The sequence below is a fragment of the Varroa destructor genome, unplaced genomic scaffold (genome assembly GCF_002443255.2).
Source record: "Varroa destructor unplaced genomic scaffold, Vdes_3.0 BEIS01000001.1, whole genome shotgun sequence".
NCBI classification, from domain to species: Eukaryota; Metazoa; Arthropoda; class Arachnida; order Mesostigmata; family Varroidae; genus Varroa; species Varroa destructor.
In genome coordinates, this window is record NW_019211454.1 from 32,589,146 (window position 1) to 32,607,876 (window position 18,731).

The 18,731-nt window shown below is 41.2% G+C and overlaps 1 protein-coding gene across 16 annotated transcripts in view; it reads right to left on the reverse strand.

Moving 5' to 3' along the window:
- Positions 1 to 18,731, reverse strand: part of LOC111243631 (protein qui-1-like) — a 233,249-nt gene that overhangs the window by 105,928 nt on the left and 108,590 nt on the right. For 15 of the 16 annotated variants that reach the window (XM_086977569.1, XM_086977526.1, XM_086977574.1 and 12 more), the window contains 2 exons: positions 9,198 to 9,313; positions 7,654 to 7,877 (listed from right to left, as the gene is read on the reverse strand). In XM_086977569.1, the coding sequence (XP_086833695.1) occupies positions 7,654 to 7,777 (124 nt within the window). In that variant the 5' untranslated portion in view covers positions 7,778 to 7,877; positions 9,198 to 9,313. Of the gene's footprint in view, positions 1 to 7,653; positions 7,878 to 9,197; positions 9,314 to 11,838; positions 12,283 to 18,731 lie in introns of those variants that run through there. The other variant, XM_086977580.1, reaches the window with a different exon arrangement.

An 18,731-nucleotide genomic window follows, 5' to 3' on the forward strand; every position in this document is an offset into this window, starting at 1 on the left:
CTTAATCGGGTATTAGTGCTAATGCTTCAGTTGAGAAGAAGCGGAACTGAACGCGTGGCAAGGACTACAGGATCACTCATATTCAAGCTGGCATGGATATTGGGCAGAGGGCGATCCACTGCTCAGCAGTGCATCCTAGTTTTCTATATATTTTGCTCTTTCCCACCCTAAGTCGCCCAATCTATCTTTAGTTATTGTCTTCTCTCGGTCAATTGCACACCATGAGAGCACACATTCTAATAAGGGTAACCAGTCTCCAGAAGCTGTATCGTTAAAGCTGAGGCTGTTGTTGCTGCTTCCTCGGATCGTGCCTTTCTGTCCATGCGCAACAGTAGTACTGATATGGTAGCAGTAGCGGAACTGTGCGAGCTGCGTAACAGCAGGCTCTTTTGGGTGAACAAGCGTCGATCGGAGATCCCTTGCGTGGGGGAGAATCGCCAATACAGTTTGCCAAGCCGTAGACAAAGCAGACAAAATGAGAACTGACCAACTATGCAGAGAGCTCGGGTCGGGTGGAGTACGATTGACCTCTTGGTCTTCGCCACATTTCTAGATAGGGAGAATCCCAACAATTATTAGGACATAGTATGGAAAGCCTCCGACGAGTCGGGAACCTTATCGAAAGTCGACTATGTAGCCACATTATTGACTGATCTGCCAAAGAATCAAGGTGACTACGCAATGGCATCGTGGATAAGCTATAGATATCGAGTACGGGATGTAATGTCTAGCAATAGGAGAAATGAAAGGAGACAGAAAGAAACGGGAACTGTATAGACAGACCTCAAAAAACAAATTTCGACGAGATCTATCTGTCGAAAACAAAAGGATCCCGTCCTCTATCGTTATGGTTTAACCAGTTACTCTCCTAATTTTTATCCCAACATATTTTGTAGAACTGATTGACATTCAGATCTACAGGATATTTGGGATCAGAGTTTTGGGTGGTTCTCAGCTGTCCAGTTGAGCATAAATGGATACGTCAGCACAAATCACTCTGCAAATACTAATCTTATTCTAACTACCGGTAAATCTATCAAATCTGATACGTTGTTTAAATATGTAACCTATCATAGGAGCTTGACAATACCTGTCTTTCGTATTCTTCGCTATGATATATAAGAATAATACGCTTTCTCTTATAAATTATTAATATGGATTCCTGCAGGGTTTTTCGCTTTCCATTTCCCCTCTTCGTGTCTAACGTTTCTATAACTTGTCAGATAATAATATGCGGCCTGCTAATAACAGGCAACTATGTCGCCGACAAGGGCAAAGAATAAAAAAACAGATGCAATACCGGGTGTACTAGTTATATTTTGTGTTTATGCAAATTTTAATCTGCCGTCTAAAAATCCATTGAAAGAAGCTTATATGTACTTTATAATATTTGTTAGCATGTTTTACTGGATATTTAATAATTATCTTTTACTAAAGATTACCTAGTAGAATTACAGCACTATATATATGAACATATCCGAAGTGTAACCCACGGTAGAAAAGGCCGAAGGTAGAGGGATGTGCTATGAAAGCACATGTTAGAACTCTGGACATATTAGTGATACATTGGATTAAATGATGAATTGCAGTTTTACCTTTCAACCTGGAAGCAGCCCAACTAATCGTTATTAGGGGAAACTAATAAAAAAAAAACCTAAAATAATACTCGTAACACTAGCTCGTCACTAATCGATTGCTTTACAGTAGGAGAAATCTTTTTTTTTTCAAATAGAAATAGCATGGATATTATTTGTTGTGATTCGTGGCTTTTATAAAAAACGAATATACGTTTAGATAGCGTGTAGAAGGGGGAGGGAGCTTGACTTCGATTTGTTCACTAGTGGTACGGGTATCTGTTTAATGAGGCATCAGTGCCCGCCGCATATAATAACATCTACATGACTCAGAGAGACTGCCTAAGAGTATCCTAAAGATAGCTATCCCTGACTTCGTCTTTTATTGTTATTACCCTAACTCTCTCTGGGAATATGATTGCCATATTTGTCGTTTTGCGTCTGCATCTGGACTTGACCCTGCCTTTGTCAATGTTCATCCGTCGGGAATCCGGTCACTTCGCTTGAAAATTCATTTGTTTGGCAAATCCGAGACTCATAGGGTGAAACATATTATCGCCGCAAAAATCTACATTTCGACCTAGATATTATGGCTATGCAAAGAAAAGGCGTACCAAATAAATGGTATATCCGTGTATGTATGACCATGTTGCCTTATAATTTTTGAGTAATATTATTATTACTAATGGTTTATTAGTAACAGGCGATTATATCTTCTTGTAGTTTTATGTTAGGGTTGAATTTTACCACCGCAAAATCATTGATTATCAAATTAATTATAAGTATTACGGTGTTTATATCTACGTTTATTAATTTGTTTATATTGTCACGTTATATACAGCTTTTGTATCATTGTCGTAAGTGGATTATGGTGAAGCTTCAAGGAAATATACTACTTTTGTTAGGAATCGAAATCTTAAGCTCCGATTAGGACTTTCACAGTCGAGTTCCTTGTCAGTTTTTATACAGAAGTGCTAATCCAGCTCTACGTGTACTATATTGTAGTACTGCCACTGCTAGTTTCCAGGATTGAAGCTGGAACGGTGTATGAAAGGTAATTTACTTTAAGAGGGATGCATGCACGGGTAGCCGATTTTTTAGAAGAAACATCGTACAGACATCTTGTATGTTGTTGGTGATTAAAAAAAAATGCGCCATCTGTCTTCTCTTAGGACCTCAGAATGTATGATCAGATAGCCAGTTCTGGAAAGGTGGATACAACAACCTTCTAAAAAATCGATTTGATAGTCTGTGTAGCCAATACAATATTACTAACAAGGCCACCAGCGTACAGTGAGGTACGGTAATAGATATTTTACATATGAGCTAAATGGAACCATTCGATAGCTAATTTCCTGAATAATGTTTAAACACGAGTACGGCATTTTGTTTCCGATGCATTATATTATCCGATACATTATACTGAGCCGAAACGTCCCCACGCATAGTATTTACAAATAGTAGTGTGCCTCAATGATGCGTAATAATTCAGATTTACAACTTTTTTATGCATGTAACTAAAATGTAATTTGAAATCCGTTTGTACTACTTAAAATAGATTTTTGGGTAAAAGTGTCCGAACTAACTCTTTATTTTGTACCTTATGTAGGGTGCTGTTTGATATATGTTAGTTTGTGTGTAGGAGGCAATCGAGTGCACGCTTTCTACTGCTGGCGTTTACATAGTGCCTGTGTCTGTCATCTGTAGTCAATGAAGTCTGTACACGGTGTGCGTTGCAAAACACGCGAATGTTCTAATCGGAGTGAGATCTAGTCATTCCGACACAGTCTTCTTCTAACAAATTACTTCAGCATGCCTATCATTAGCAGGCATTTTTGAGCAAAACGTATACATGACTGGAAACTTAATAGATGCCAATCTCCCTTGAAATAATTTACCTACTCAGGTGTGCATTTCTTTCTTCTCAAAGAGTTATTCATTATTCCATAATGTATAGTTTTAAATTTGATATCACCACGCTATCTGTTTAAGCATAGTTTGCATACTGCGATCAGCCGGAAAGAATATACTGACTGTATTACATTAATAAGGGATTGTTTACTTGAAACCCTGTTGGTAGCTCACGTTGTGGTCTTGATTATCGTTAATTGCCTGTAAGCTGAGCATTTTTTAAAAAAGGATACCTATAAGCAGGGAACTTCATTGTGGTAACCGTTTCTTGATCAGTAGGCTATTGACGAAAATCACTAGTATAAAATTAATTTTCATTTATGATTACAGTGACATCGTTTCTAATCTTATCATTCTTTTTATGTCTACTAGATACATTTATTGTAAAATAAAGTCGTCGATATCCAGAATGTAGAATAACCGACCCCCAATGTCCGGCTCCGAAAAAGAGACACTGGGGTAAGAAGCATTTTCGCCGGAATGGCTTTGCTGATAAGTGCGTCCATTCAAACAGGTTTCTATTGATTTATCATGTACCAATACACGGACTGTGTAGATATTTCTTTACATTAATGACAGAGGCCTTTATTGCTTTTTAGTGTCTCATTGATGACTGACTTCTGTCTGCAATCTACTCTAAGATGTGATTAACATAGCATTATTACTAAAAATGTGCAACAAGCACTCTTAAATTCGTGGGTTTTTTTTACCCAATCGTGCACATATAAGTACGCAGATGAGCAAACAAGACTCTCGCGGGATTATAGTAAGGGGAACAAGCTACGCTATTATCTTTTACTTGTGTTACTGGCTCGGCATGGAGGCTTACGTACGAGCAAACTTATGGTGCACTTGCTGTGCGATGGTGGTGCTTCCCGTCACAAGCTTGAGATCCGAAATCTCTTTCGTCTTGCGTAGTAATGTCGCACGCTTTTCCGCGCCGCCAAGTCAAATTTGCTACTCACCTCGATGAAGGGTTTGTCTTCTACGCCTGTCGCGCTACAGTATTGTACTGTGCAGGAAGGCTGATAGGCATTCTCATATCTTTGGAAACAGCAACAGTAACTATTGGTAGCAGGTGGCAAGAATGGCAAACTCCGCTGCTTCCTGATGCCGACTACGTCACCACTGATGCCACACATCGAATATGTCAAGGACAGGTGGCGCTGCGACATTAAGCAACAGCCACAACCACTGTTGATAGTGGAGCAGCTCTCAGAACGCCAGTAAGCCAGCCAACCTGCAGACAAGATATCAAACACTTACAGGAACACGACTGCCTTTTACTTCTGAAATGCTGCCAAGCAGACGCTGTACTGAATGGCAGTCGGTGGTTGACGCAGTTTTTACAGCCCTGTACCATATCACCGTGATAGTGTAGTAAGTAATATGTTTGTTAGCCGAACTTAAGGACACGTGATTGTCTAGGTTTGAATCCAGGTGTACACACTTCGTTTCGAACTGGGAACCAGTGATCTGAACTAATGCACTAAAACCTAAGTATCGGACGCAAGACATGACAAACATCGATCTTCATACATTGACGTGCTCATATGCTCGTTCTGTACGGCGAAAATTGAGGACAATGATGGCAATAGACGGGAGGAAGCGTGTGTATCATAAAGGAGAACGATGATTTTTGATACGTTTCCGGAGCCATAATTGTGCTGCTGCTTATTTTTATTAACTAGTGTTTGCGTTGAAGAACTGTGACTGCCAAGACTGCTTCTATTTAATGTTTCCATGTTCACACAGAGGAACTTTTGTGGGTATGAAACCGCTTAACCCTAAATAGCTCATTGCAATCACAAAATTCCAAATGTGGTCAACGATATTTATCTATTTTCGGTACTATTATTATTCTTCATTTACGAAAACCTTAATTTTATTATCTTTACTTCCAATCACTACGTTCAGCGATAAGATGATGAATCGTAGTTGCAGAAATAGCAGCTGCTGCTTACATCCAATCTTTTCTCTCAAGAGGCGTGTTTTAGTATTGTGGATCTCCTATGACTACAGTCAAAACGAATCTGATATGCTGGAGAGCTAACCATTCGACGTTGTAACGTGTACTTTATACGCTGTAAACAAAAGATAAGACGATAAATGTCTTGAGTCACGTATTACCTGAATAGCCTTAACGAAACCAAGATGTGTCTGGTATTGGTATACAAGACCATGAATGGATACCTGAAATCTCATTAATTCCATTTCTCTTGTCGCAATGCAATTTTAATGCTAATCACATGTTTGGCTGTTTATACCTAGGATAGGCAGAAAAAGCAGCTTTACTGTTACATAGAATCTACACCTCAGCATCTATTTATGAACTTCTAAAAATAATTACATTAACATACCTAGGGGCTAATGGGCTGTTATCGGTAGTTAAAGAACGAGCTTGTTGCCGATGTGCGCCGTACACACCGAGGTTCTTTCTTGAAGTATCAAACGGAAACCATCAAAGCAGCAACAGTAAGACGACGATCAATATAGCAGCTAAGATTTGCTAAACTCTATTTAGTAAAATACTTCGTTTTGTTACTTACCAGCCTTTTTGTTATTTCTACCCTCCACATTTAGATACAGGTGTTCTTTCGAAGCAATAGGACGCTTAGCATCCTCAAAAAGGCCAAGAATAGAGAATTACAAGGCAGTGGAGGATAATTATAGTAAAACGGTAAGTACGTCAGACTCGGTCGAAAGAAATAGAGAAGGAGAGCCGCCAATTCATTCCGTAAACAGTTTAAATGTTTCGGAGTAAAGTTCAATTAAAAACTCTGCTGTTCCCTCTTTTGTTTGCAATTACCCTGAATCTCCCTAGCTTGTTCAGTGCGTATTGAATTTCCATCGTCATTTTCCTCGTCGCCAGCTCTCAGTGGCCTTTAGCAGATAAAAGGAGTGCAGAAGGGAACAGAGAGAAGCAAGCAGATCACGTTAGTGGGGAATGACAGCTCTGAGGGCACTATGGTACGAACCACTATCTACCTGTCCCTTCATATTTGATTATTCCCCGGCTTCTTCTTGTCTCCGCTTCTACGACCTCCCTTTTCAAAGACTGGGGATCTTCGTTTCTTTTTGACCTAACCAAGCCCTAAGTTTCTAGCTCTATCCTAGAGAAAGTCCAACTGCCGGAGACTTGCTGCTCAAGATCTCCGCCTAGAGCGCGCTGGACGGGAGATATCGAAAAAGAGGCCAAATGGACAAGTAAAGCCTGTGCCGTAGCATTTTCGGGTCTTTGTGACCCTCGTTCATTTGTGCCGATTTAACGTTTCTAAACCAACCCGAAGGACAGAGGCGGTAAGCTGAGAGCTTATCTGCTATTGCCAGGAGCTACAAGTCATAGTCTAGAGACTGAGCTTAAAAGTGACTATTAAACGGCACATGTTTCTCTTTTAGACCCATTTATTTAGGATTGAGAACGGTGTTATGCGCTATTTATGTTGATGTTTCCGTCCTGATAGCTGTCTGCGAAGTTATTTTCGATCCGAACACCTTAAAGTCAACTCGAGTCATTGTTCGTGCAAGAAGTTAAGGCCGACCGTTTCAGCTTTAGACACCGTAGCTGATTTTCGCATACGACGCAAGACAGCTAACTGAGAGCCATTTATTTGTTGAAGGTTCAATTACGGCCTCTGAGAGGCGAATTTGTCTGGTCAAGGCTTTTAACTCAACGTACAGCAAAATAGAAAAACTAGCTACAGAGAATGCCTCTCTAAGATATCCTGCTCAAGCCCGCTTGGTCCAAATTTCTTAATCTTAAGGCTTAAAGACTTAAAAATCAGGTAGGTGCTTAAATTTACCATATGTACTCTGTTCGAGAAAGTTGAATATTTTGCAATACAGCCTAATGGTAAATTATGCTCTTAATACCCTTGTGGTAAAAGTTTTAAAGTGTCTTCTCTCGCTGTCGAACGCTCACGTGCAGGTTTTCCAGATTTCCACCCAAAATATTTCCCACTACACAATCATATCTATGTAATTCAGCACACAGCCAATTATATGAACATCTAATAATGAATATTATTTGGTAGAGAGGCAAACTATTATCAAGAGTAACGGATACGTATTAGACACTCATATTCGATAATGTTCTGTTCCAGTTTGTTTGATTAGCTAAAGGTTATAGCAATCATAGGACATCGAACGTAGTAGATATTACACTTACCAGTCTTGGACGAGCTGAGAACGAGCTTGAGAATCCGGGCAGGTGGATCAGGCACCGAGGTTAAATTGCCTTGAAGAACTGCCTGCAGGATATGGTCCTGGTAGAGGCTAGCTGACTGAGCCATATTTAGCGTTTCGCGTTTTAGAACCTCCAAGGACGAAACGAATACCAACAGACGCCTGAACAGGATATCTTACCTATATTAGCCATTATACCTGTAAAACCTAAACGTATGTAACGTTGCCTACGTTAATATTAAACATACATGTATTAAAGTATATTTTTATTGAAAAATACGCGTCCATCTGACTCGATATCGGGTAATCAATCAGATTCTCACGAACGTTTACCGGATTGCTATCGCCATTTCTCATCTTTAGCTAAATCTAGAAGCGTGTTGTCGGCCATACGACATTTTATAGCTGTTTGTTATGTCTTGACGCCAGAAATCAGTTGCCGTCTTTTGACATTCATAAACGTATGGCTTTAAATTGGCTGACTAATTTCGCCATGTAAATAATCGATCTTTTTTGATACATCAAGATATGGGGACGAGCTACGACCAAAAAACAGATCATTGCATAACGATTTGGCGATATAGCTTGCCTCTTGATGTGGTGATCCAGGGCGTTGCGTTATCAGAACATACGGTCACAGTCAGGCAAACGTACGTGGGCTGTAGCGTTGCGTAATTACCATGTATTTATATCCCCAGTTAAACCATTTTTGTCCATTTTCATACTCAAACGACTGTTCTTACAGAATACATTTTCTTTTATCACTGACCAGTTGTAGATGCTAGAGAATGTTTTGCTTTCTTGTAACAGTACCGAAAGGGATAACTAAATTGCAAGAAATGTTAACCCTTAGAAACAACATAGTACGTTCACTTTGCCTAATAAACCGACATATTGTTTAAAAAATCCTGTTTTCACAACTACGCACGTTGAGCCCCATTTACCGTCTGTGTATTGCAGAAAGTGAATCTTACTGATAATTGAGGAAGTCAGGCAATTCCGTAACTTTATTAGTTGTCCTGTTTCTGTTCCGACGTTTTTCATGAAGCTTTTAAGAGAATATTTTACGTAGTTGAAATGACCATCGTTCTGGGCGCAGTTCATCCCAGTAAAACGATATACGTGGAATGTTCTAACAGTGATCTCTAAGTAAACACTCAACTCGAACCTTAAACATATCGCAATAGCGTTTGTCTTACAATTATAGTGTAAGTTCAAGCTAATTGTTGAATTTTCATCATCGGTAAAGTATGCAGAAGTACGAGTTACTACTAACTTGGGTGCAGTTTCTCAATATAAACCTTAATCACTCCATTACGACTTCATTGATAGAAGTTCATAGATGCCCGGATATATCAAAGAAACTCTTAATTTTTTTCTGTTTGACCATTAAGCCAAACACCACTAAAAGTTTGCTCTATATATATATATACTTTTTTTTGGACCTTTTTTTTTGTACTTCCGCTATTGTTAGTCAATAAATAAAACAGGTAAGTCCTATCGTGCAGACATTCCGCTGTATATTACCTCATTAAAGCGTAGAGCAACGTGTTGCCACAGACGGGAACAGTGGCCGGTAAATGACCATTAAGGCAATTAGTTCGTACTAATCAGAGTGGCGAATGCATGTTTGACATTTATGCCTGAAAATATACAATAGAAGCCTAGGTTAAACCACAAAGAATGCAATTTTCACACCATAGTTAGCCAATATACCACATGAAACATGATGTGTTAAATATATTTCATATGTGCTTAAAAAGGAGCACCTTCCAGTCAGACCAGACACTAGGATCAGGGTATAAAGGCCTTAGCCGCTAGCCGATATTTTGTTGTCTCCGACCAACTGCCTTGTCCTTTACAAGTTCGAAGCAACGCGGAAGCCCCCGCCCGCCACATATGTGAAAGCAAATGAGCAACGAGATCTGGAAAACGGCGCGTTGTCTGAGGATCACGCCGGAACACATCAACCACCAATCACATAGTCGCAAAAGGCAAATGTGAGGGGCAACCATCACCAGTATTAGGTCATGATCTACATGGTCGCCGGCATTAAAGCAAGGCATCAGAGGGAGAGTCTGGCCGTGAAGAACAAGAGGGATCAGTGTATACCGTGCAAGGAGCAAGCGACCGTACGAAGTTGCCAAATTGGGACCTTAGTAGGAAAAGCATCAAGTGCATATTACGATGATGAACAGAAGTGCAAAGGCATCAGAGTCGTTGGAGGACTGTGCCGACAACACCCGGGACGATGCCTATCCGGAAGGCGTTGCATCAACACGAAACCACTTAGGCAAAGAACACAGAGCACATGCAAATGCTGCATGGCTGTAGCATTGCTGATAACAATGGTCCAGCATTACGGTCAGAATGTAGACAATAATTCGGATACGATAACGGTATAAAGCTCTAACCACGAGTCGACCTCTAATCAGTCTCCATCTAGCGGCCTGTTACCGATTAGCCAGCTAGGTAGCTGGCAACAGATGTGATTTGGCATTGTGATGGTGCAAGACGAAGCGTTTTCTGTTCCCTAGTTCCGATCGAATTTATGCAATGGTTTGCTAGTCTCGTTAGTTGTTGACAGTAGAAGTCGAACTCCATCGTTCTGTCAGGCAATAACAACTTATTTGGCACAGTTCGTCCCTTATTCCACCAGACGCATGGTATCACCTTCTTTGGCGCCAGTCTGGGTCTTGTCACAGATTGTGAACATTTTTTTTTATTTATACATTATTATTGTTGTATACAATCTATTTTCCATAAGCTGTGATTTACGGTTCAGTGAAACGTTTTGATGTTATTATGTCTTTAGTAAAGTTCTGCAAATGACGATCGACTAGATTCACTGGCGTAAATTCCTGTGGAGCCAAAACCATACTTCAAATGGTTTAAAACTGCTTGGTGATTGATATTTAGTCCGTTGACGATATCATGGCTAGTCAATTTTTACAATAATTCCCTCAAGTTCTTTTCCTTATTGGTCAGCCACTACTGGAAGTGTTTTTCGCAGTAAAATTTTTAGAACGAAGGTAACACAAGTAGCTTTGGGCTCTTCTCCACATAAAGGTCTTTCCGACCCCTTATGGGGAGAAAGAGCCCCAACTTTTTTATGAGCCAGGGCAGCATTTGTGATTTTGCCATAATAAAATTGTAAAACATAACGATTTTTTGCAGAATTTTTAATCATATTTAAGGCGCTCAGTCTTAAGTGCGAAACAAGAGATGCACTACCGATGTTGGTGCGTCGAATTTGGACTTTCAAATGATAAACGCCGATCCGACGCGACTAATACCGCCTGCGATATATGAGTTTAAAGGCGTCTACGTAGAGAGTCTACAATTTTTTAATAGCTCAAGGTGTTCTAGCGCATTTCATTTTCACATAGTCCTTGCTACCTACCAGAAATGTATGTCAAGCAATCTAAAGATCCATTTTTATGCCATAATGTATTTCAATGAAAAGTGCGCGAAAGTCCCTCTTAGATATTCACCGTACGCCATCTACACGAAATAAGTAGAACGTACATTTTATATTACCCATTGGATATTAGCCTGATATTGGACGACGGTCATCATGTACGATTCGTTCCAATTTTTAGAAAAGGAGAATAGGCCGCCTATTTACAAAAACAAATATGACCTTATTTCGAAATTCCAATAGAGAAAAAAGATGATTAGTACCAAGCATAATTGCTGGTACAACTGTAACTTTTCTCTATTATAGCATACATATATCTAGATGGTATAAACACAGCTAGTTTTAAACTCACAGAGACGATTTTGGCCTTGCCGTCTGCTTTTTAACATTTGTCTTTCGAGGATTTGTCATTTAACATACAGGTTAACCTGAACTTACTCGATACTAAAAATATTTATTTAGATCTATATTCTGGATCTCGATAAACTCTTTATGTTTTGTATTGTAAATATTTCAGTAGGCCAAAGAGCTATCAATGGCGACGTTACATTGGTTATTTTGTCATTTATTGGCTTTACATGTTCAATAAATCGAGCTTCATTACATGCTTGCTCCAACTACTTCTCATATTTCGCCAGAGGACAGACCCATGAGGGACCTGCTTTTCGGCAAAAGAATCCGTTTCATAGGAATGCCATTGCCGCTAACACGCTCTCCTTGTATGAACCGTTTGGCGACTGGACTTACCTTCCACCTCTATTTTGTTTTATCTATCTATCTTGTTGGCTGGATGGTTCACCGCTCCATGTGGAATCACTCTGGAAACCGTGAGAGCCCGGAAAGCCGCAAGGAAAAAGTTCCCACTGGATGACGCACTTCTGGCAACTGCTTCTGTCCTTACACTTAATTACAGCCGCTGCTCGCTTCACGTGATCATTCCCTTGCTTCTGGTTTTCCATCTCGACACTGCTGAACGAAACTGTTGCCATCTGCCGGAAGCGGACTTTTGCCCTGGCCGCTCATTCTTGCCCCAAACAGCTTTGCCGTCTGCTTCTCGAAAGACGTTAGTAATAGCAACTGATAGCTGACGCTGCTGATTCGCGCATCATCAGATATTTAGCCTGTTTCCTCGTTCACAACACTTTCAATCAGCTTCGTTCGCTCGTCCACCAACGGCAAGTCTCTAGCATTGGATTAAAATGACCACACGATTGCCGTACTAACTTTAGTGCTTGACATTCACTCCTACGCTAGCCATGGTGCGATATCAACATTTATTGTTGATATGGCCATTTTGAAAACTCAAAACATATAAGCTTAAATGAAAAGGATTGCTTCAAATAGAAAAAAAGGTTATGCTCTATACGAGTGTTACAACGCTCATGATTAAGCCTGAATTCTGGATAAAGGTGTGCCTAAACCTTATAAATCACCGTCGATTATGTGAGCACGTTTATTCGCCCACATGTGACAAAGGGATTCTCGATATCATCAAATAGAGAAGATCAAGATTCTCAACCAGTAAATATCATCTGAATTGGTATCGATACGCAGGATGACTCTTTGACATACAAAAGAAACACAACATCCTAGTATTGTTATTGCGTAGCTAAATATCCATCAATAGATTTATCCAGGTGCTGGAGCAGGATAAACAATCAGGACAACAGCATTCTAGCGCCGGTGCATGTAAAGACGTGAACAAATATTTTAAGTATATAAAAAGTACGAAACTGGTTATCATTGACTGCGATTTATAAAACGTAAATTGTAAGTGGAATAAGGCTCAATGTAATCTGACGAAATGGCTCTGCTGTACTTTGTGTAAGGATTACCTTCATAAGATGCGTATCCCTTCATATGTACAATTTGGGTGTTAGATTCTAATCGCAAGCCCATCCAGGACGTTTTCGGTTTTTCTTTTCTAACAAAGACTATGAAAATTTCCAAGAAGCAGATAGGTATATACACATATTTGTATCGGTACTCTAGCGACGTCACTACAGACAGCGGCAGCAAGAGGAAGGTGAATCCTTAGAGACGAGAAGCTAATTAGTTAATAATGTTCGAGGATGGCCGAAGTAGCCGGTTAAGGTGCAAGGGGTGCCTGTGGCGGTTGATACCTCAGAGTGCGAGAAAAGTCGCTACCAAAACTGCCAATTTAAAGTCGACGCTTGCAGAAAATGCTGGGGCATATACGAGTGCACGTTGGAAAACCGCGCTCTCAACAGCTAAAAAAACGTTTCTCCCCGATAAAGTTAAGTAGGCACAGAGAGCTAGAATGACGGCTCGACGGTATTGAGGCTAACCCCACGACGTCGTTTCAGGAAACCCTGGACGACTATCAGTCGGAGATTACCGCGCGCTTGGATAGCGTACAAAAGTGTTACGGCCCATACCTATAATTCTGGGAATTTCTGTTACTATCGTTACGCAAGCACGAAATGTTGCTTGAAAAGGTGTCAGTACTTAGAATAGTTACGGAAACTAGTTCAAATAGTAATTCGGGAAGTATATTTTTGTACTATTTATAGTCACAGAACAAGTATCCACTCTAGTACGTAAAACTAGGTGGAAGTGCGGCGTATTCAGAAAGCCGTGCAATCCTATGCAAGATCGCTCAAAGCATGACGGTAATAATTTTAGTTATTTTTTGTGAATGCATATTTAAACACATTAATTTATATCTCAATATAGACATAACGTGGCTGAACATTAAACTAAAACATGAAGGTTAATTTCGAATGGTTGGAACACGCCTCTTATCCATTATGCGATATACACAACACGTATTGTACGAAGAAAGATTGCACACTCCCGAAACACAAAACTAAAAGAATACCTATTTTAGGCAATTGCCTACAGGCAGTCAAAAAGTATGTGGAAAATCGGAGTAGAAGACAAGGGTGATGTAGCAGTCAAACTAGATGTTCGTGGAAGTTGAGTATTAATAAGGGGTACAAATGGTTGTGATGTTATGTATTATATGCTCAAATGAAGAGTCCGACACAGATATTCAGCCGGTCAATTCATACATCTGTTTGCACGTATATACATATATATACCATACCAGTGCACGTGTAAATACATGTACACGGTACATGAATAAGGCCACTTCTGCTCAAACGCAATGCCACAATCATATGCACGAATGCCGTACGTAAAACTCAAAAACCGCTGGTGTTCATGAAAAGCGCCCTCTGCTGTCAGGCAAAGCTATAGACAATGGCTGCTATCGACTTTTCCCACCAGTTTACGCCGTTCGCCATTTTAAAAAGAAAAAAGTACGAGTGGTAGGTTCCTCCACCGCAAAAATGCCTACCTGATTTTGCTCAGCTAGGAAAGCAAGCTGACGTAGCCAAGCCTAGGTACAGAACCTCTCAGCCGATTTGCTAGGCAAAAGAGTACTAATGTTATCTCATCATAGACATAATAACGCTAGTTTATGTTGGCGCCTATATCGTGTTTCTCCTTGGAACTAGAGTCACTAAGCGCCGTGCTCAGCTTTATCAAAGGTCGGTGTCAATGTTGACAGGTTGGCTGCAAAATACAGCTTTCAAAAAGGCCGAGGCCGTTGTCTGCCCTGGGCCTGACAAGCGCCCTCACTGCGATCACCGCAACCGTATCATCGATATGTCTAAGCCGCAGTTCATACCCGGCCACAAACGGAGACACGTATGACACGTCAATGCGTGTGCCGAGTTCATCCTGTGCAGCATTATCCGAGTTGTGCCATCCGTTGCTGATGCCGGATCCAAGGGTTGTGCGTGTACCAACCCATCTGCTAAATAAACCAATTTACTCTATTTGTCCACCCACAAGGTAAACAATGTACTCACACTATGCGATGCACTATAGTGCGTGAACCATCGACAGCCTTGGCAATAACTAGCGCTACATACTACCGGCCAGTGAATCATTCGGGTATTACCATGCATGTGCCATCCAAGCTTACCGTTTTCGTCAGCTGGCTTATAGTCGATTATCACTAGTAATAATATTATAGCAATGGTCAGTAGTAGAGTGAATGCAGCGGCGAGCAGGCCTAAACAGCCATTGTGTGCGGCTCTGTAAAGACGTATGCCTCTCTGTGGCTAGGCAGGCGGCAAAACCAACGTGAAGGAGATGCAGAGGAAGAAATTGGCCAAAACAAGAACTGGACGTATCTCAAGCGTGCCCCCTCCTACTCTAAGTATTTGTCTCATACAGCTATCTCATTGGCAATTGGGCAACGACAGATTTTTGTGTCGATAAAAATTTGACGATCTCCATTTCGGAACAATTATGATTGGGGTGCAAGCCGACGTCGATAGCATCGTTTCGTCTTGATTTCCGCGACAGGGTGCCGCCCAGTTTTGATCCACATCAGCCGCTATTAGCTAATGCATCTGCTATAAAGTAAGTGTAGAACAAGTGAAGTGAGGGCGAGCTTGCGCCCGTAATTGTCGACGCTTCGTTCTTCTGTGAATCTCCATCTGATGCTTTCACCAGACGTGATCCTTTTCTTACCTAAACCCCCAGCTGATCCTAGGCTCATCTATCATGTTCCGGAGTTAACCGAGTCCAGTGCAAGTATAAAGCCAACGAACCCTGACGGCTTGTGTTACTCGCAACTCGCGTACTCATAACTACAGAGTTTATTACTCTTCTTACTATTTACTCTCTCTATTACGATCTAGCTACCAACCGATTGCGTTGGAAGCTGCTTGTACCATTTTTCACGCACAACGCCAGTCGTTGAAGCAGCAATTTCAACACGCTGGCTGGCAATCTACCAGCTTGCTAGTATCATACAGCCATTGATTTATGCACCAGCCGCTACCCTTGCAGCAGGACACCACTGCGATCCGCTGATCCGTGCCACTCCAAAACGGAACGATGATAATAACCAACTCTATCGAAACGCGACTCCCCTTGTGAGCACGCCGTGCGCTCAAGACACCCGTAATCGCGCGAGCCGTTTCAGACCGACTTCAAGCTGTTGCGACTAGGCGGGGGGGGGGGGGGGGTAGTCAGCTGTGGCTACCTTACTGCCGAACACCAAATGCCCATTAAATGCAAGCGAACGAAGGGAACTAGCAACTTAGCTATTCCCAAGTCTTTAAACACGTTATCGTTCCAATAGATATGTTCACCCTATGGGATGGTTGACTAAACAAACGAGCCATTTTGATAAGACCTCAAGCGTAACCTGAAAAATCCAGCGCATATGCTCGGAATTGGAAGCTGATGGAAAGAAGCCTATTTGGAAAAGCGGTGTGATACATCAGCATAAAAGAGACATGAATATAAACGGAACGCAAAGCTAATGCCGAAGGGCAATGTGTGCAGGCCGAAGGCAATACGTCTGCCAAATCGTTTACAATAGAAAATCAACAATGATACTAGGGATAGCGTTGTGCAGACGTTCAGAGATTACGAACAAAGCGGGAGGAGATGGCTCCCTGAAGACGACTCGGCAAGTCATGATTGTGGAGCGAAGCAGCTGATGTCTATATAACGTTCCTAAAAATAGATTTTTTTCGGTACAGACCAATCGTGTAAATCGACGTGCAATTCATTTACTTAAATATTTTTAACATGGCGAAATAAACAGTGCTTTATGAAAGATAACCTCTGGTAGTGCTTGTGAATATTAAAAAATACAAAGCTCTGCTAAAATATTTGCAAAAAATTATAATGGGATGTACTCTTGTAACTAGAAACCCAAGTATCTATCTTACGGGGTCACTCTTCCGACTTTCTAATCAACATAAGGCTCGTGAAGTAAATCGAAAATATGTTAGCAGACTTGTAAATGCAGTAGGACAATAAAAAGGCGCACTTTAATAGTAACACCGTTCACATTACAAATTTAACTGATTAAACCGCAATGTCATTATTTTAACGTATTTCGTTTAATAATCAAGTTGTTGCGCTCAGAACTTAGCTAAGAAGCATGTCGCGTAGCGGGATCCGAACAAGTGGTCTCCAGCCCCAAGTTTTAGACCTTTTTGAGCCACCGCTACATGTGGTTATAAATAGGTTCTTACCACTGGTGCGATCTACCAAGCTGAGAACTGTGGATCTATGTACCGACATATTGTAGACTTGTGGCACTTTTTGCTGCAGTAATCGTATTTACTACAGAGTTACTAGATAACTATGGTTTTATGTGCGCACCTGGTAAGGGTAGAATGTACTCGAATCCGTCGAAGACGTACAACCAGTTTTCGTTTGGCCTGCTGGTACGATATAGGACACCCACTATGACTGATGAGCCGATGTCAGGTAGGCCTAATCTTACTTAATGGCTTCTTCAGTGTCCTTACTCTAAGGATAAGAAATAATGCCGGAACCACGTACATCTGCGAGTTTCCGCCCGTTGTACAAATGAAAATATCAGAGCCACACTCAAGCCTTTGCCAGCGACTGACAACCCGGAAACGCAAATGAGCGGGACTAATCCGTTGCCTTGATTGAAGATAATGGTTGAAGAAATAATAATGTATTAATCTTTGATTAGACACATGTAATTTTATTTCACTGGAACCCTGGCGAATCTATTCACAATTTAGGAAAAGTTCATTCTGCGAAATCAATTTTCAATTGCTGTTGCAATGGAAGTTAGCCACTCCCCTTTTTCATGCATGATGGCTGGACGTATTATAGTGACATTTATATTATACTGTCGTCGCCGTCTTCTATATTATCTTCATAGTATATCATTAGAGCTGAAAAAGAAATCTGTTTTGCTGCAATCAGGATCGTTATTGAGAACTGTTAAATACCACCAGAAACATGTCCTGTCTCGAGCTTGCGTGTCAAAGGATCACTAAAATAGATCTGGCAATTTTTGCAACTGCAGGGGTAGCAGGAGCAGTAGCTTTGTAGAGTTGCCACGACTAGCTATTGCGTCAAGGTACCGTCACTCCCGCAACGTTCCTTATCGGCAATCATCCATATTGCATGCAGAACGTGTACGAATCCAGAGAAATGTTCGAAGTGTCTATTTATGTAGCGAATAACAACAGTATCTTTCGATCGCGTCAGGAGAAGAAGGTTGTTGGTTATGGGTATGGATCGTGAACGCGGATCGAAGACCCCTGTTTGGCTTTTACAGCCACTCGCACTGTTTATCACAGTAGCGTAGTGTGGAGCCGTATATGCCGCTAGCTGCGGTGGAAGGGAGCAAGTCATTCCCTCTCCCCGCTATCGCCACGAAAACATGTACAAGAGCTGGAGCTTTCCGCGTTTATGGAAAACTACTCCGGGCGGAAGTCACAACAGTTGTTCTGCAGCACACACGGGAATAGGCCTGCCGGCTTTGTCCTTTCCATTCCTAACAGGGATTTCTGTTTCACTAAAACAGTTCAGTTTCTCTTTTGCGTAGTGAAAAATCTACTACGAGATGGTAGACTATAGCAGAACTCCTAAAGTAGCAGCAGGTTAGAATGCCAAAAGTCTGAAGCAGCGAGAAAAGATGGGGAGTGAGGAAGAGGGGAGCTGAATTCAACGAAAGCGTTTCAGGGGACAGCAGTTGATCCAGTAAACTATCATATCTGTTCAATATGCAGCAGTGTAGCTTTTAGTAGAATGGACCCAGCTAAGATTCACCTTGCTGTTGCTAAGACGAGGGCTGATACTTTGACAGTGTTGGC